The sequence below is a fragment of the Crocuta crocuta genome, unplaced genomic scaffold (assembly GCF_008692635.1).
Source record: "Crocuta crocuta isolate KB4526 unplaced genomic scaffold, BGI_CrCroc_1.0 scaffold317, whole genome shotgun sequence".
Classification (NCBI taxonomy): domain Eukaryota; kingdom Metazoa; phylum Chordata; class Mammalia; order Carnivora; family Hyaenidae; genus Crocuta; species Crocuta crocuta.
This window is the reverse complement of record NW_027530984.1, coordinates 2,078,296-2,098,589: the sequence shown is the minus strand read 5'-3', so window position 1 is coordinate 2,098,589 and position 20,294 is coordinate 2,078,296. Positions and strand designations below refer to the sequence as shown.

General features: G+C 35.5%; 1 protein-coding gene across 1 annotated transcript in view; it reads left to right on the top strand.

Annotated features, from left to right (window-relative positions):
• The window catches only part of PTPRQ (protein tyrosine phosphatase receptor type Q), a 188,623-nt gene that overhangs the window by 24,277 nt on the left and 144,052 nt on the right, over positions 1-20,294 (top strand). Inside the window, exons 10-16 of the mRNA XM_077770183.1 lie at positions 4,532-4,709; positions 6,015-6,176; positions 6,269-6,448; positions 7,104-7,211; positions 7,354-7,635; positions 18,356-18,538; positions 18,893-18,994. Coding sequence (XP_077626309.1) covers positions 4,532-4,709; positions 6,015-6,176; positions 6,269-6,448; positions 7,104-7,211; positions 7,354-7,635; positions 18,356-18,538; positions 18,893-18,994 — 1,195 coding nt within the window. The remainder of the gene's footprint in view (positions 1-4,531; positions 4,710-6,014; positions 6,177-6,268; positions 6,449-7,103; positions 7,212-7,353; positions 7,636-18,355; positions 18,539-18,892; positions 18,995-20,294) is intronic.

Sequence of the window (20,294 nt, the reverse complement as noted above, 5' to 3'; positions counted from 1 at the left end):
GCTTTCGCTTAGGTCATGATCTCGCGGTTCATGAGTTCGAGCCCCGCGTCGGGCTCTGTGCTGACAGCCCGCTCAGAGCCTGGAGCCTGTTTCAGAGTCTGTGACTCCCTCTCTCTCTGACCCTCCCCTGCTCACGCTGTCTCTCTCTCTCTCTCTCTCTCCCCTAGAAATAAATAAAAATATTAAAAAAAAAAAAAAAAGAAACTACCATGTTCTTTAACTGTTTGAACTGAACTATTTGTCTTCTAAGGTTTATCAGTTCGTCCCATGTCTCCTTTCTAGACCCACATGGTAGATTATAGTAGCTTTGAGCTTGGAATTTGGAACCAGGGAAGTGTGGTTACCTCTGCTATGACTAGTTTTGTGAACTTGAACAGATGACTGTAAAATGGAGCTCTTGATATCTATCTCTTTGGGATATAATGAAGTGATATCACATGGGTGAAACTAATTAGCACTACATTTGACACATAGTTTTCAAAGTTAGTCTTTGTAATAGTAATAGCAATATACATTGATTTCCTTTTTTTTTTTTTTAAATATTTTTATTTGTTTCTAGGAGACAGAGAGAGAGACAGACCGAGCAGGGGAGGGTCAGAGAGAGAGGGAGACACAGACTCTGAAATAGGCTCCAGGCTCTGAGCTGGCAGTCAGCACAGAGCCCGACATGGGGCTCGAACCCACAAACTGCGAGATCATGACCTAAGCGAAAGTCGGACGCTTAACTGACTAAGCCACCCAGGCTCCCTGATTTCATTTTTTATCATTTGAAAATGATGGCCATGATTTCCCTAAGAATTAACATCCTCAGTTGCTCATCAGCTATGGTTTCTGTATCCTTCATATTATTGATTAGTCTCCTGTGTATATTTTCGAGTTTATCAATGAGCCTCTTAATCAGCTGAACAGTGTTTCGTATGTAATTTAATTAGATCCAAATTGAGAAGAACTATTTTCTCTTTGATGTTCATTTCCTACCTCAATCAATGCAAAGAATAAAATTAATTTCTTTATAAGACTCATTCCACCGAGACTGAAGTCTGTAAAACCCTAACGTTGTCTCTCCATGGACTACTCTTAAGTTGAATTTCACACTCAGATCTCATCCTGTACTTGTTCTTCTGGCACAATCCTGGGGCATTTTCTTCCCCAAAGACACCATCTTGCTGCCTAGTGTTACAAATTTCTGAGATTCATACAGATACATCTTTTCATCTGTCATGTTTCACAATTATATCAATATTTGTCATTCGTGAACCTGAGAAGAAAGCCAGCTAAATGCTTGACCGATTGCTATGGAATGAAGCTGACAGGATTCAAGAGTAGTTTAGGAATGCTTGAGATAAAGTTTACCTTGTTGACCATTAGGAACAGAAATGGAATTAAGCCTTAAGAATTTGTCACCCAAATAATGTGCAATATCCATTAGGTTTCCAAGCACATGCTAATTGAAAACTTTTCTTTTTACCACTGCTTAATAACAGCATAAATCATGTTACAGTCTATAATAAAATATAGAAGCATTTCTTAAGAATAACTCAGATGTTTCATTAATTCAATCCAGTAGACTTCTCTCTAGTGAGTCTAACTCGATAGATATAATAGAGAATTAAAAAACAAAATAAAACCACATTAGCTATAATGAAGGTTATTACACATAGAATCAGGTTGGTTTATACAGATGGATTAGGAATTTAACTCCGAAGAACTTCTACTTCTTTCACATAAATTCCAAAGATTCCTGGGCAGCATACGAGAGGCTTTCATGTTGATGAACTGTGACATTCCCTAACTCAGTTGTGCTCAACCAGGGGAGATTTTGCCATCCAGTTGGCAATTCCTGGGGACATTTTTCTTTGTCACAACTGGGGAGATGCTTCTAGTGGGTAGGGACCAAGGATGCTGCTAAACTTCCTACAACAACAGCAAAAATTATTTAACACAGAATGTTAGTAGTGCTTAGGTTAAGAGCCCTGGACTAACTCAGTGGGTGTAAAACCTTTCGGAGTTGCAGTGGGTCTCTTTCTCTCCCATTTCCCACATCACTTCAGCCCCTTCCAATGACTTGCTTAAGTTGTAGTTCTTTCCCATTATTTTTGCTCATAAAATATTTGTTTCATGCCTTTTTAAAGAGGCAAAGTATGAAAACTATTCATGGCATGGCCCTCTCAGTGATAACTAATAACATTGTGGATTGTTACAAAACCAATGTTCAAATCATTGCCCTAGTTAGGGAGGGACTTTCCGAAATACCAGAATTTGGGAGAAATTCAGATAGTCAGAATTATTTAGGTCAGCTTTTACATTAAATGGCAGTTTGTCAATAGAGATGCTTAACTTAGCTAATTGATGCGATGCTACGGCTCAACTTTCAGTAGTTTATCTGACATGGAGTATAAAATATTGGGAGGTTTAATGCAAAATTATAGTTCATGGGAAATTTGTTTGTACTACCTCATTGTACCTTCTGTAGTGCTTTGTACACAATAGATTCTCAAAGAATGGCTGATTGATAGTGGAAACAGCTGTGTGGTTGAGGCATAAACTATTGACTGGAATACCAGAGCATCTCTGAATTATGTGTTTGTGATTCATGCCCTCCCTGATTCCCCTGTGGAGGCAGAGCTGAACTGAGCCGTTAGAAGATAGAAGACCTTTAGCTTGCCCGATATAGAGTTCCCTATCCAGAGTTCTTTACCACAACATTTTTAGAATAGATCTTATAGGTGCCCCCCTGCTTTTCATTACAGTATTTTTCTGGCTAAGAATGTAACAAGATTTGGATAATTTTATTTTATAAATACCATTTGGAGAACTAGAGATTTCCTTAGATCTTTTCTCTATTCTTTTATCTCTCAGAAAAGTTGTATTTAAATGACCTGCCCTTGTTGATGATTACACAAACTGCCTAAAAATTCCTTGCCTTCTTGAGATTTTTCCTGAGCACTCTTACTTTTTTTAAAATACTGAGCATTGACGTTATTTAGGAGTAAAAACCCTGTTTTTGGCTCTAAGACTAAAGACACCCCTCCTACAAATATTAGATAATTAAAAGACAAGTGTACCAAAACTTGGACATAAATAAAGCCTTTATTATGTATTATAGATTTTGAGGGTGTTGGGAAGGAATAAAATAACTTTCTTTTTCAAAAAGGGTTTTTGGAGGTGAGCTTTGAAGCAGAACTTGAAATGGAATAGACCAAAAGCGAGTAGTTCTTGCAGTATTTTCTGTTTTTTTCTTTTTTTCAAAATGATTTTATCTTGGAAAATTTTGAACACATATGAGTAGAGAATGTAATAACCCCCTATTTGCCCATCACCTGAATTCGGTAATTAACACCCTGCCATTCTATGTCAGCTGTTTCCTATTGTTGCTGTTGCTTTGGATATATTTTAAGATAAAGTCAAGACTTCATTTTGCTCCTACATGCCTAACTTAGAACAAATCTCTAAAACTCATGGACATTTTAGTTCATACAGTGATTCCTAGCAGAGTAGTGCAGTGGGAGTATGCTGGGCCCATACAGTGATTCCATTGCCACAACTATCAGAATTGCTAATATTGTCTTGGTATCATCTAATATCTAGAATATATTCAGATTTCCTTGATTATCTTCAAAGCCGATGTTGGTAGGTATATAAATACTAATTAGAATCCGGAGTCTGCATATTTCATTTGGTTGTTAAATCTCTTAAAGCAACATTTACTTTGATTAATGTTTAGTCTTATTTTCAAGCTTGAAGAACTACACAAAACACCTAATACTATTTGGCCCAAATACTCTTTCCTCAGTCAGTTATGCTATGTGGGGAGGGAGAAGGGAGAGAGTCATCTTGCTATCCAAATAGAAATTCCCACTGTATCTATCTGTAATGTGCCCTGGTGTTTTCATTTTAGTATCTGTTACTTTGGTGAACTTGACATGTGTGAAGTACATTATGGGATCTAGTAGCAATCGGTTACTTAAAATATTCTTTAGGTCGAGAGCCTTGAAGGGGCTGTTTAAAAGCTATTACCATGCTGTTCTGTTCTTGTCTTTAACTTCACTGATTATAAATAAACTAACATTATTGATGTATCGAGCAGGCTTGCAGGCCTCTCACACCTCATATACAAATGAGAACACACAGATAAGGAAGCCAAACATATTTTAATAAGGCAGTATGCCTAAAACACTTAGTTTTGAGGGTGCACAGTTTTAAAATAGTCTAGTTATGAAACCTTTGTATGAGGTTGTCGAATTTCACAATAAAGTAACTCCAATCAGAAACAAGTATCTCCTTCATTCCAAATTATGGCATTGATCTCTTAAGATAATTGAGTGATCAGAATGTGTTAAAATGGTGCAGGAATTTAGTAGCTTTAGAATGAAATCTGGGAATGTAATGGAGACAGTAGTCATGGAAATAATATTATCTTTTTGAAAAGTGTGATTCCAAAGTTACTAGGTTTTTTAACTAAATACTTGAGTGAAGTCATTAAGTGTAACTATTACAAATGGTCATGGTAAATGTCTGTCCTTAATTACAGTATATAAATGATCCCATGGCTCCAGAAACTGTGAACATAGTAGAGTCAATGGCAGAATTATTTGAGGGTTCAGCAGAGATATCTTCAGACCTGTACTCGCTAGCTTCAGCTATATACAACAGTCGTCCACATAACTTTCCTGCGAGGAATAGAGCTGAAGACCAGCATTCAGCAGTTGGTAGGTACAATTTTTATGTTCATTGAAGCATATTCAACCCCCCAGTACTAGCTAGCACAGATATGAACCTTAGCTTAGAGTTCAACCGAATTATTAATGGCTGTGGAGTCAGATTTTTTTCTTCTTCAACTGTTGGATAACCTCATGCAGCAAATGGATATGCCACACAGGCAGGAGCTGGCCCCTCCTAACCCATTTGACCTTCCTCCTAGAGAAAGTAGCACCCTAGAGTCTCTGGCCAAGCTGCATAGACAATCAGTTATTACAGTTGCCAAAGCAGGTGTGATGGGGAGGGATTAACATATCTTCAAATCATTTACAGGCCTCACACTCTCTGCAGCTTTTGACTAATAGGTTTTCAAATGTCACTAAAGGTAAATAGGTCACAAAGTTACAACCTAGTGCATGGGGTGATAAACAGGTGTAGGTGACCCCAATGACGTGGTGATGTCATTAGTATATACACTTGCTTTTCAGGGTCAATGGATCTTATTGTTTCTAAAAGAAGAATGTCATACATAGCAAATTAAAAATACTTGGTTATACAACACAGATCTAAATGACTCTGGCCATTCTAAAATACTAAGTTAGAAGAACATTTTTTTCATTCCTTTTTTCTGATTTAGTTGTTGTTTCATTCCAAATTAGAAGTGCTTTTTTATTGATGGTAGAATTAGTCAAAAATATCACATTACATTCAATATGTGTTTTTTTTTCATTTACTGATCCATTTTTTTCCTGTGCAAAGACGAGCCACACTTTTTAGTGTTTAAGAGGCCTACAATTTCTGATACAGATATTTCCTTTAGTACTTTGTTTGGCCTAATTTTTATTTAACATTGTTGGAAGCACAGGTTCTTAATAAAAAAAATAACATTATTAGTAATCCTTATTCAGACATATTTATGTGTCAGTTACCCAAGCATGCTTGCTTTAAAACTCCATGGGCTTTAATACAGGTATGGTGATTTTTGAGTCCGAATTAAAGTCTCATTTCTATAACATTCACAGTGCAACATAGCATTGACTTATAACATTTTAATTTGGTATATTACCTAGTCTTTCATTTAATAAAATTGCTAGCCCATCCCTTTAAGAAGGTTATATTGTCTCAAAACATTAATTTCATGTTCCAGATGTATTTATTATTAATTATGCATGTTTATTATTTATACATATTTTTTATTATTTCATATGAATGAGTACATGGAGAAATGAATGGTGAATGTGAAATCAAGTTTAAGATTTCACTGTGAAGAAAAATAATTTTGATCATGAGATTTTTTTTTAACTCATTTCAAATAGGAATGGCAAGGAATCTGTATATCACTGACATCACTGCTGAGCAGCTGTCATATGTTATCAGGAGACTTGTACCTTTCACTGAGCACATGATTAGTGTATCTGCTTTCACCATCATGGGAGAAGGACCACCAACGGTTCTTAATGTTAGGACACGTGAGCAAGGTAAGAATGTATTTCCTTTGAAATAGTTACTTTTTTACATTATAATACTTTTTTTATTTTATTCACATTAATTGTTCATTCTTCTTTACAAGTGCCAAGCTCCATTCAAATTATAAACTATAAAAATATTAGTTCTTCATCTATTTTGTTATATTGGGATCCTCCAGAATATCCCAATGGAAAAATAACTCATTACACAATTTATGCAATGGAACTGGATACAAACAGAGCATTCCAGATGACCACTACAGATAACAGCTTTCTCATAACAGGTAGAAGAATCTTTTTTAAAACATTTCTGTTCTGACGAAAATATGCATCTCTTTCTGCCTTAACACTGCAGGACACAGGCTGCATCATTTCAGACTTGGTTATGCTGGGCAGCCATGGATATCTTGAAAAATATGTGCATAAATAACTTGATTAAATGGTTTCCTTTATCTGTATGTATCTGCAAAGAAATGACATCATCAGATTACAAGTATCATTGGTATATATCTAACACAGGGAACTTTATATCTGGTACATTGAAATAGAGTGTTATAAGCTTGAATGAATGAATGTGAAAATCCGCGAAAGGAACTCAGCTGACCTGGTGTTTGTGCCAAGTCAACACAATCCTTGCAATGTGCCAAAAATAATTTTTTCAGCTTCAGGTAATTGCCCTAATATTCCAGAAAGAACTCAAATATCCTCAACATGGAAATACCCTCAAGCCCAAGGAGTTTTGGAATAATGGGATTTTTATTATATTTTTATTTAGATTAATTTTTTAATTATTTTTATTTTTCCTTATTATATTATAAGGAAACTGACTTGGAGAGCCAGCCTCCCAAATAAATTATTTTCACTAATCCTATGTCAAATGGTCCTAAAGTAAGAATGTTATTTAACAATCTTTAAACAAATTACCTGTTGTCATTATAGGGTTGAAGAAATACACAAAATATAAAATGAGAGTGGCTGCCTCAACCCATGTTGGAGAAAGTTCTTTGTCTGAAGAAAATGACATCTTTGTGAGGACTCCAGAAGATGGTAAGAATATCAGGTGCAATTTTAATAAAAAGTAGCAAGTGGTATTGCATGCTTATTGCCTTCTATCTCATGCTGCCTTTAGTGTCTAAAGCAATAAGCATGAAAAAATACATGTATTTAAAATTTTGTTTTCATCCTCCAGAACCAGAATCATCACCTCAAGATGTTAAAGTTATTGATGTTAATGCAAGTGAAATAAATTTGAAGTGGTCACCTCCTGAGAAACCCAATGGGATTATTGTTGCTTATGAAGTGCTCTATAAAAATAGGGATACCTTGTTTATGAAGAACACCTCAACCACAGACATAATTCTAAAGGACTTAAAACCTTACACCCTCTATAACATCTCTGTCAGGTCGTATACCAGATTTGGTCATGGCAATCAGTTATCTCCTTTACTCTCTGTAAGGACTTCTGAGACTGGTAAGTTTTTTGCTTGTTGTTTAATAATACATAGTAATGAAATAAACATGGCTGACAATTGTCATATTGTCTATATTTTAAATAACATAAAATTTCTTATTCTTTTTTTGTACAACCCAGAAATTTATCTGTTGTTTTTTTTTTCTGGTAAAGTATGGGAAAAGGTTTACTGTATACTTTTTAAAATTTTTAACATTTATTTATTTTTGAGAGACAGAGAGAGACAGAGCATGATTGGGGAAGGAATGGAGAGAGAGGGAGACACAGAATCCAAAGCAGGCTCCAGGCTCTGAGCTGTCAGCACAGAGCCTTATGTGGGACTCGAACCTATGAGCTGTGAGATCATGACCTGAGCTGAAGTTGGAGGCTTAACCGACTGAGCCATTCAGGTGCACCCCCCCACTACTGTGTAAAATTTTAAAGTCTGATATACATATACAGGAACTCCAAAATAGTATCAGTGAGTTCTTCAAATGAAAGACCTTGAGAAACCAAATATTCTTACCTATAAAATTGGAGCTGAATAACCACATGCTTTCAAATTAGGTAGAAGCAGAGACACACTCAAAAGAGTAGATTCCTCTAGTCCAATGAGGTATGTATATAGAAAGAGGTGCAGAGTGGGAGCACAGAACATGCATGCCTGGTTAAGCCTGAGGCAGGAGGTAGCATTTGACCTGGATCTTACCTTGGAATAGGGTAGAATGGATGTTGTCAAAGTCATTGGGCTGGTGGGGAGAGGAATATCCCTTCTAAAGGAAATCATGGAAGCAAGAATTATGCACTTGTGTTTCAGTTTCAGTGATGGAAGTACAAATAGCATAAAGAAAAGATATTTTGCCTAATGATCTTAGTTTATTGTTTATTTTATGTTTATAATCATATATTGGAGCATCACTCTTAAGCCAACTCTGTAATTTATGCTGAGAATTAATAACTAAGTGTAAAGTTACTGTTTTATTCCTACTTTTAATAAATTAAATATTTATTGAATAGCTTCTCGCTGAACCATGTAGAATTACTATTCCTATCGGTCATAAATGGCCAAAAACCAGCAATTTCACATGGTTCATCTAGATGCTATATGTGTGGCCCTGTCTCTGACCTTGAGGATCTAGGTACCTAGTAAAGCAACTTATCTTTGACCACGAGTACCTTTTGACACTGGTCACTGAAATTAATAAAATGAGATGACACAAAAGAGCCCATAGAGAATGACAATAGTTGTAATTGCAAAAATTAAAGAGTAATGAAAGGAACATTTTATAGCTTTAAGAGTTATCCCTTAAGATGAGATCTAACGGATGTTAAACTGCATACGGGCATGTTTCATTGCTTTTATTAAAGGTATTGTACCTAAAGTAAGTGTTTTTGTAAGAAAAAAAATCTCTTTACCTGATCTAGCTTTATTTTACACTGGGTCAAGGAAAGAAACAAGCATATTTTAAACACCTACAAAATGCATTGGGTTCTGTTATTGGCTTTTACCTTTTTAATTCTAGAATAAAGCATTAAGATATTATTTAATGAAAAACAGGTCTGAGAGGTTCATCCCTCAATAAATATTCAAAAAATATTTGCAATATGTCAAGCCCTACTGGGAATATGGCACTGTAAAGGAAACTGAATTTCTAACCCCCTAAAGTTAAAATCAACTGGTGGATATTTAATTGCTTAAGGTCACCCAGCTGGTAAGTGATAAGCTGGAATTGGAACCCAAATTCATCAGACTATTTCCTGTCACAGTACAATCTGTTTTAGAAGCCATCAGCAAAGTTGATAAAATATAAAATATATCTAAGATCTCTGTTAACTGTTGGCAGTGATATTTTGCTTCTTGGGCTCTGCACAGTACAAGGAAGGAAAGTAAGAGCTCTCAAAGTGACTGTTACGATATGAAATAACCACTAGGTGCACGACTGCTTATCAAATACTTCACTACTTAAATGCTCACAGCATCAAGAATACCTTATCTTAATGATTATCTATAGAATAATCTTTTGTTGTTTTTTGCTAGTTACTGCACACTTGCAATCTTTTACTTAGTATTAGAAAATTAATTACACTTTCATTTTATTATCTGTGGTATGAGCTTAATTCTAAGGCAGGGATAATAACCCTTAAGTGATTGTAAGAATTTATCTTGACATGTAATTAAAAATGAGAATATTAGTTTTAGAAGATGTCTTAGAAAATACACAGAACCCTTTATTTTATAGATCTAGAAATACTTGAGTGAAATGACTCAAAAATCAGAGTAAATAAGAAATAATGTTGGGACTTGGAGATAAGCGTCCTGAGTGAGTGAGAAAAATAAAGAAGGAAATAACTTATACGAGGGCTCACTAACTCACCCATTTGGGTGGCTATAGGGTCATTTTGACGCTAAGACTCTTCAGAAGCAAAACAGGCCTGACAATAGGGATAGTGTTCAATGTCCATACTTCTCATTTCTAGCTCTCTGATCTGAGGGTACTCTCAATGTCTTTGCATTCTTCATCTAAATGGAAATGGTGGGCAATGAAGTCTACATTAGTGACTCTTCCTTCAGTATGTTTGCTACACCAGTTTTAGCTCTTTTTGCATAAGAGGAAGCTCGAATTTTGAGTAGTCTCAAGGTGTCATTTGAAGCAAGATGTACTCAAGAACAACTGTCTATCTCTTCCCAGGGCTTTCTATTCTTATTAAATAAAATAAATTCATCCTCTACTCATCTTATAAAAAACAAGAGCCCACTTTTCAATATTATTCCATGAGAAATTGAGGGATGTAGTTAGTAATGTGTTAATGCTGCTTGTTACAAATCAATAATTTGTTCACACGCCTCTTTTGACTGGGGAGTTTACTAATGCCTAGAAGTAAACTACTCTTGTATTCAAGCAGAAAGTTCAATACAAGTTTGATCTCATGAGTGTGTGTGTGAGCATAGAATGTGTAGTTGACAAACAAATGAGATCAATTCATATTTTTTCTCACTTAGAGTTCAATAATCACATAAAGAACTTTAAGTACTTATACAAATTACCTTTAGAGGTTCTCTGTATATTATCTTTTATTTTTAAGACATAACTTTCTTTATACTAAACCTTTACCAAAATGCCTTGAGTATGTCTGATTTGGGATAACAACCACTAGTGGATAGTAACTTACATATTGATCAAAATTTTGTATAGGACTCTATAAATTTACTTAATGAATAGCATTTAAAAGTTTTTCTACATATTATTAAAACTGTGTATGCCAAACAACAATCTTTAGGCACACTCCAGGTAACTTCTCACTTCCTCTTTTAGGATTATTGTGAACAAAGTTATTTTTTATTTTTATTTTTAAATAGATTTAGCATATCCCAACTGCTTGTAACAATTGCTTTTTATTCATGAATTCTCTATTTTACACAATACTTCTCCAATTGGACACACTGTGGTCATTCAGAAAACTCTTAAGTGCATCATTACGCTCCCAAATCAGTGAGTCATCAAGTCTGTCTTCTTTATTTTCCCTGAACCCAGCCCTGGTTATCCCCTAAGGATACATGAATAAAAATGTAAAGGATATCAGCCTGGGGTCAGGGATACATATTTATATTCTGACTCTTGGTGATAGGCACACAGCTCCAGCGGGACAACTTAGCAAATTCCAGTGAGAATTTTTCAAAATCAGAAATTATACTGAGTTATAAAGTTCAAGCATAGCATTACTCATTCCTTTTCTCCTTGCAATTAAAGAGCTTTTCAGTTCAATCTTGTTTTGCTTAGCTTTGAATTTCTGTCTTATTTTTAAATATGTTTTATGTCCTGTTGAACATATTTATTTATTCCCTGAACAGGTTTTTGTGGATTCCATATCATATACATTGTAGACATAGCAGTGAATAAGACAAAATCCCTACTTTCTTGGAATTTAACATTCTAGGAATTTCACAGTAAATAAAAACTGTATATGACTTTGGTACCAGTATATTCTAGGAAGAAAAGAAAATCAGGGAAAGAAGAGAGAGTTATTGATTAGTAAGCAGGCTATCTGAGGTAGAGGACTGGGAGAAACCCTGTCCGAAGAAACTATATTTGCCTGGAGACATAACAATCTATAGGAGTAAACTAGATGAGAATGAGGAAGATAAGTGCTCCAGAAGGAAGAACAGCAATAGCCAAGTTCCTAAAGTGGAAAGATACTGTATGCAGTTGAGGGAGAGCAGAGCATTTCTTTCCTTGGAGTAGTCTGAGTTACGGGGAGAGATTAGCAGATGAGAAGAGACAGCCTGGCAAAGGTGGACTGTGCAAATTTTGGGGTGTCATTATAAGAGGCTTGGCGGTTAGTTGTAATGGGTAGCTATTGAAGAATTATCACAAGAACATGATATGATTTGCAGTTTGGAAGATCATTGCTGGATGTTGGATTTGGGAGTAAAGAAAAAAATCAGGATTAATTACTAGGTATTTGGTTGGAATATCTGGGTGAATGGTGCTATTGTAGTATTACTTACCACAACACTCAGGATTTGTTGTCTCATGGCTTCGAAGAATGAAGAGAAGGACACAAAATGAGCAGCAGGCAAAAGTTTATTAGAGTATAACATTAGAAAGAAAGAATAGTATGAAAGTTCTCTTTACTGAGAGGGGACATTCGAAAGTGAATGCCTGCAACTATAGGCAAGGGTCCTTGTTTTATAAGGTTCTGGCCACCAGCTCCCTGCCCCCCCCCCCCCTTTCCACTTGTTCCTTCTCAGGTTCTACCTTTATTGGCTTAATAGTTCTAGGTGCTGGGATGTCCTTTCCTGATTGGCTCATTTCCATTGTATGAGGGGTGGTCTATGGCCATACCATTCATTTGCGTCATAGATTTTATGGTCTACTACTTGTTTTTAGTCAAGTCTTTTGTCAGATTCCTGAGGGAAACCTGAGGGAGAGTAGGTGATGTCTGTTACATAGAGGAACCTTATGCCCGAGGAGGCTTGCTAGTGGTTTTCGGAAAATGCCTAACTAAAGTGAGATTAAGACAGAATGATAGATTTTAAAAGGGGAGAAAATGAGTAAAGGCAGATTTTGAGGAATTTTGATGTGAAATAGAGCCCAAAATGGAGCAATAGTTGAGAGAACAAGAGAATCTTTTGCTTTGTCTTTTGTCTTTTTTTTTCTTTTGCTGTGATATAATGTGTGTGTTTTCACATGTATACAATATAGGGATAATTCAACAAAGAGAGAAAGATCAATAACACAAAAGAGGGGGAATAACTTCAATTCTAAAGTCTCAGACTAGATAGAATAGAATCTAATCTAGCACAGAAGCGGAGGGCTAGGCAAATATCTATTAACTGATGAATGTATAAAGAAGTGATATATATACATACACACACATTCAATGGGATATTACTCAGCCATCAAAAAGAATGAAATCTTACCATTTGCAGTGACGTGGATGGAGCCAGAGAGTATTATGCTAGGTGAAATAAGTCAGTGAAAGACAAATACCATATGATTGTAGTCATATGTGGAATTAAAGAAACAAAACAGATAAACATGGGGAGGGGTGGGAAGAGAGAGAGAAGCAAACCAGAAAACAGAGTTTTAATTATAGAGAATAAACTGAAGGTTACTGTAGGGGAGATGTGGGAGGATGGTATAAATGGGTGATGGATATTAAGGAAGACATTGGGTGTTGTATGTAAGTGATGAATCGCTAAATTCTACTCCTGAAACTAATATTACACTGTATGTTAACAAACTGGAATTTAAATAAAAAAGAAATGCAGGGCTAGGACTTTGAAGGGAGTAAGAGAAGGTAATTAAAGGAAAATTGATGGTAGGAAGATAGTGCAGTTCTTTTCTGAGTGTTCTTATTTTTTCAATGAAGTGAGAAGCAAGTTTATCAGCTTTGAATAAGAAAGAGGGATATTGGATGATGGTGGACAGAAAAGATGGTGAAAACATATGTAGCAGAGGGGAGACTTGACTAAAGTAAAATATAGGTTGACGGGCAGTGGAAAAATTCATTTGATATTTGAGGTTTAAATTTATTTTATTTTTAAAAATGTTTTATTTATTTTTGAGAGAGAGATAGAGACAGCATGAGTAGGGGAGAGTCAGAGAGAGAGGGAGACACAGAATCCAAAGACAGGCTCCAGGCTCTGAGCTAACTGTCAGCACAGAGCCCAACGCAAGGCTCAGACCCCCCGAACCATGAGATCATGACCTGAGCTGAAGTTGGATGCTCAACCGACTGAGCCACCCAGGCGCTCCTTGAGGTTTAAATTTAAATAAAGCTAGTTAGCATGGAATTTTGTTTTGTTTAGATATTTTCAGCTGTTCATTGCAGATATGGAACTAGCACTGAGATTGGTTTAACCCAAATTGGAATTTTGCTGGAAAGCAAGATGGAGAAAGGAGTTGACGGAAATTACTAGTGACTGTTTTTAGTGGCAAATGATGGGCTCTTGCCTGAGTAAGAAGAGGGATGAGGACATAAGGGAGATGATGAGCCATGAGGATTGGATAAGAGTTAAAGAATTTTCGGAGGGTCAGTACAAAAGTCAGTAAACTGGAAAGACAGGAGGTGTTGCCAAAGAAAGGAACACTGGTAATAACAAGGTCTCAGGTATTGGCCAAAATGCTAGTGGTTAAAGTAAGGTGGAGGAAAAATTGGAATTATGGAGATCAAGGAATACAGAATCCAGGGAATTGGAAAGATCATTTGCATTGATGTTGACATCTTTTAAGACTGGTAGGAAGTCCAGTCATCTCAGTGATAATGTTTTTTCTTTTTTTTAAAGATTTAATTTTTAATCCAGTTAACATAAAATGTTATATTAGTTTCAGGTGTGCAATATGGTGATCCAACAATTCCATAAGTCACCCAATGCTCGTCATGACACGTGCACTCCTTAATCCCCATCACCTATTTAACCCATCCCCCTCCCCTCCTTCCCTCTTAGGTGATAAAAGTTTTGAGATGTTTGAAGAAGTGGCATGGTATCACTAGATGACTGTCTTAAGGAAGGTGGCACCAAGGGGTAGCACAAGAGTTCTTTGGAAGAAGGAAGGAGAAATGATCTGGATATGGCGAAGATGAGCAATAAATACATTTACTCAACTCCCAGGTTCTATGGTTATAGGGATTGTAGGAGAAAAACGAATGACTACCTATTACCCAAGAGTGCTAAGATATAATGTTCTAAGCAGGTCCAAGATTTCTCTTAGAGACAGAGGTTGAGAAAGCATTCAGAGTAGTTTTTGAGGGTTTTTCTCAGTGTAATTAGTTGTCTTGGGAAGGTACTAGCGATTTTGAGTGTATGCAAAAGGACTATATTGTGAACTATATTGCTACATTAAACTATGTATTGAATTATAATTCTTCCCAAAGCCTTAGAAACATCAACATTTTCTGTCAGTTTTTCCTCTTTCTTTTAAATGTTTTATTTATTTTTGAGAGAGACAGAGCATGAGCAGGGGAGGTGCAGGGAGAGAGGGAGACACAGAATCTGAAGCAGGCTCCAGAATCTGAGCCTTCAGCACAGAGCCTGATGCAGATCTTGAACCCACAGACTGTGAGATCATGACCTGAGCTGAAGTCAGACGCTTAACCAACTGAGCCACCCAGGCGTCCCTGTCAGTTTTTCCTCTTAAGAGTGCCTTAGATGCAATACCCTTTATAACAGGTAACAGCTGGGGACAGGTGGTATTGCATCTACATTTTCAAGGCTTTTGAATTTTATTTTTCTACCTCATTAAATTTATTAGTTGTAACTTTTATATCGATTATATTTTGAGTGCCAATAAACAGGTTCAATTCTTTCTTTTGAAATGAATACTCTTTTTTTTAAAAAAAAAAAGTTTATTTTGAGAGAGAGAGAGAGAGAGAAGAGAGAGAGAGACAACAAGTTGGGGAGGGGCGAGGGTGGGGGCAGAAGATTCAAAGTGGGTTTTGGCTGACAGCAGAAAGCCCAATGTGGAGCTCAAACCCACGACCATGAGATTATGACCTGAGCAGAAGTCAAATAGTTAAACAACCAAGCCACCCCAGGTTTCCCTGAAAGGAAATACTCTTATAATAGGACTTTATAATGGTAATAATGTTTACATAGTTCATATTGTTTAACCCTTCATATTAGTTACTATCGTTACTATTCCCATGCAGGCAATTTTTAAACCATTATCTTTGCAGCTATGGTCTTTCCTCTCCAGGAAATATTTTATTTTGGCCTAAAATGCATTTTTTATAATTTATTCATTGAGGATTTTTTGGTTTTGACTGTCTGAATATGTTTTTATTTGCTCTTGTTCATTTTTCTGGGGATAGAATTTAGTTGTTTTTCAGTTGAGGTCAATTGTCAGTCTAATTGTCATTCCTATGTCAATGATCTGATCTGTTTTGTTTTCTGATGCTGTTAAGATCTTCTCTTCTTTGGTGTTTGTGGTTTTACAATATGTGTCTAAATATGATTGGTTTAAAATATATTCCTGCTTGGAACTTATTGAGATTTCTTGACCTGAACTTTGATATCTTTCAGCAGTTTTGAAAATCTCACACATTACCTTTTAAATATTTCTTCTTCCTCCTCCTTTCTGTTATCTATCTTAAACTCCTTCTGTATATGCTCCATGTCTCTTATGTGCTATTTTATATTTTCCATATTTTTTCCTCTAAGCTCCATTGTTGATAATTTCTCAATACTGTCGTTCTTTTCACTAAATTTCTATCTCTATCTAATATGCTCTTTTATACATCAAAATAATTTAATTTCAGTTATTTTGTTTTTCTATTGTAGAAGGCCTATCTGGTTCTCTTTCAGATCTGCTTGGCTATATGTATCATTTATTATTATCTAAAGAATAAATCATTCTTTGCTCATATTTTCAAATCTGTTTGATCTCTTGACATACATTAAACATTCATATTTTTATTTTTTGGTAATATCAATATCTGAAGTCTTTTGAAGTCTGTGTGTGTGTCTAAGAGAAAGAGAGAGAGAGAGAGGCTTTTTTTTCTGTTTTCTTTGCTGTCTATTGGTGCCTAATTTGCTATCAGTCAGCACATTTTCCTTGAAACTTACCTGTGATAGATTTATGTGGCCTGCATTGAAGTTAAGTTAGTTCCTTCTGAAAGGATTTATGTTTGCTTCTATTAGTTGCTTTTGAATAGTAGCAACTCAGGATTGCAGATTCAATTTAATTTAAATTCTGAAATGAAGGTTTTTTTCAGGCTATATAGGTAGCATGGATTTGAGCCACAGAGACATAGGAATAGGCATATTCCCAATAGTCCCAAAACTGCATAATTTTTCTTTCTTTTTCACGTCTTCATCCAGAGAGCAGTGAGAAAATAAATTCTCCTCTGTCCTCTTTTGCATGGTGGGTTTACTTCTCACTCCCCCTTCCCTGTGGGTGAGCACACCACATTGCACAAGAGCCACAGCTACCACTCACTCACACTGAATTCTGTGGTACTCTGCAGAAGAATTCAAGGTCCCCCTTGAATTGTCCAGTAAAATGGTTGAAATTGCATTCTTTTGGTTTTCCAAAGGGATATTCCTTTGGCTTATGCAGGGATATCCCTTACTCTTCTTCTGGCCCAAGTCTTTTAGTTCTTTATCTGGCACTCCACACAACTGTTAATGCAAAGACTCGGCTTCACTAGGATTGACCAGTACCCTCACAGACAAAGCTGGTGTTAGTTCCAGCTTCCATTTCAGGATACCTACTTTGTGTTTTTTGTGTAATTTTTTTGCTTTTGCTTTTTGGCCACCACAGATTTCCAGTTTTCTTGTCAAATCTGAGATTCCTTTAAATAAAAGTTTGTTTTAATTTTATGAAGGGTTTTAATTGTTTTAATTAAGAGAGTCATTCAGCGTAGAGTATCTATTTCAATATTGACCAGAATCAGAGTCGCACATGTAGTATTAGTATTTGGACATATGTAGAGAACCCTTTTGTGACCATTGCATTCAATACAATAAGAACATTAGTAGGTGGATACGTCAAACTAGTATTTTATTTAATGATATCCTGTATCCTTAGGAGACTGGTTTCCTGCAAGATCATAATGTGCAACATTATACTTAGGAGGGATTCCTTGCCTTGTCATACATCTTATTGTATACAAAAACTAATTATTAACTTTTTATATATTATTATTATTATTAATGAAAGGCAGAATTGATTTTTAGGTGTTGTTCAGTTTTTTTCCACTTATGTGATCTGCAGTGATAGCTTAATAACATCTCAAATATTTTAATAAAAATATCATCTAAGGGCACCTGGGTGGCTCAGTTGGTCAAGCGTCCGACTTCGGCTCAGGTCATGATATCATGGCTCATGAGTTCAAGCCCCGCATTGGGCTCTGTGCTGACAACGTAGAGCCTGGAGCCTGCTTTGAATTCTGTGTCTCCCTCTTTGCCCCTACCTTGCTCATACTCTGTCTCTCTCTCTCTTTCAAAAATAAATAAACATTAAAAAATTTAAAAAATATAATCTATAAGCATTATTATGTAAACTCATAGTATGAATTTTCTTTTGAGATGAGGTTTTTTCTATATGGTTTTAAGTGTATAAGTTACATTTATCTTATTCCATTTAGGCTGTTTATTACAATTACACTCTAGTGAATGTTCTTATATACATATTCTATTGTACTTGGGTCAAAACTTCAGCAAAATGGATTTTTTTCAGAAAGTATTTTAAGGATGGAATTATTTTACACATTTATATTTTTGTTTTTTTCCCAGTGCCAGATAGTGCACCAGAAAATATTACTTACAAAAATATATCTTCTGGAGAGATTGAGCTATCATTCCTTCCCCCAAGTAGTCCTAATGGAATCATACAAAAATATACAATTTATATCAGGAGAAGTAGTGGAAATGAGGAAAGAACTATAAATACAACCTCTTTGACCCAGAGCGTTAAAGGTAAAAATAATATTTAATGTTGCACATTTATGTTTGTATTGACAGTGTGGCCACAAAATATTAGCTTGCTTCTATATTATAAATGGTAAGTATGATTCATTTTGTACAAGTATGACAATTCTGGCTTTTTGGTTAAATAAGCTAGGAGTTTACTACAGTCACATGAAGGGATACTCTATGTCAATCCTTATCCTATACCATTTTGTCTTTGTAATAGGACTTAATATTTGAAAGAACTACATTTTCATTTAATTTTTACTTTTGGACAGTTAAGAGGCATTTAATAGTTTGCTGCTTGCCTATTATTAAAAGATATTTTCTAAGTCTTAACCTATCTATTTTATTTCTTTTTAGGACTGAAGAAATATACCCACTACAAGATTGAGGTGTCTGCTAGTACACTCAGGGGTGAAGGAGTTCGGAGCGTACCCATAAGTGTACTGACTGAAGAAGATGGTAAATATAGTAGTGGATACTAATATATTTTGAATCCATCACATTGCCAGAAAATGAAGATCTAATTTGAAAATTCTCTTAGACTTGGGTATCAGTTATGTGCATGTCAGCATTACACAGAGATTTCACTGTCACGGAGTAAAAGTAGCTAGCAAAGTCAGCTTTAGGTTCAATAAAATCAGGTATAAAATGTCCTTTTTTGATTCTCAAGTCATCCATGCTGTGTAAAAAATCAGTAATATTTTTTCATGGGAAAATTTAAGGTTAAAATTTTGGTTTGAATGGTTTGAATATCAACGAATGTGTGTTATGACTGTGTTTTTCAATGTTAATGTTTATAAGAATAGACATTTACATCAGTGTTATGTCAACCTGCAACCTTTTTTTCTTTTTTTACTGTATTAGGGCTAGCTTGCTAATGAGTTCAGGCCAGTTTCCAAGTTTCTCTGCATAATCTTCCAAGGTGCCATTTCTGAATGTTAATAGCCTTCATATTGAATATTTAAACATATCTGTTCCTAAACCTAAATAAAATCAACTTTACTACGGAGACCACTTTACACTGGTAGTTCACCAAGTTCTAGGCATATATCATGCTAATAAAATTACTTTTGAGGAATATATTTGGGATTTGGATTTGCATGTTATGTTTTATACATTGTATATATTTGAGACTGTTGTTTTTATTTTTATTTCTGCAAAAGGAAGTCCTATTGCCACGAGAGTTGGGCCTGAGTATATCCTAAGTGTTTGTGGGATGTCTTTATTCCCCCCTCTCTTTCAAGTTTTTCCATCTTCAAGTTCAGTTGCATTCTGTAGATGTTTCTAGTCACACATCAAGACAAATGTGCATTATATATGTCTAGTAGGAGAAAGACTTTTCTCTGCATTGTTCTTATTTCATTCAAAATAATAGTCTTTGGAGCCTTCTTTTCTCAGTTCAGGTCCGTCCCTATGTTTCTCTCTACCAAATTATTTCATCAGAGTGTCCAAGCAGGCTGCTCTGGTTTGTCCCAGGCTCTAAGTCCACTGATGGGTTGGTCTTCCTTGTCATTACCTCTACTTATTATGCTTATTTCTCCATCAAAATTCACCTGTTCAACTTTTCATTTTTTTCATAATTCAATTCTTTATGCTGAAAGAAAATGAAAATTAACTAATAAATAAATCCTTCCCAATGGGACAATTGTTAAAAGCTAGGACAGGGTGGGGGTTAGCTCTTTTTTTCCCATCTTCGATAATGCCTAAGAAAGATGTAATAGATCATTTATGCAATGCCCTTTTGGACATAGTACTCACC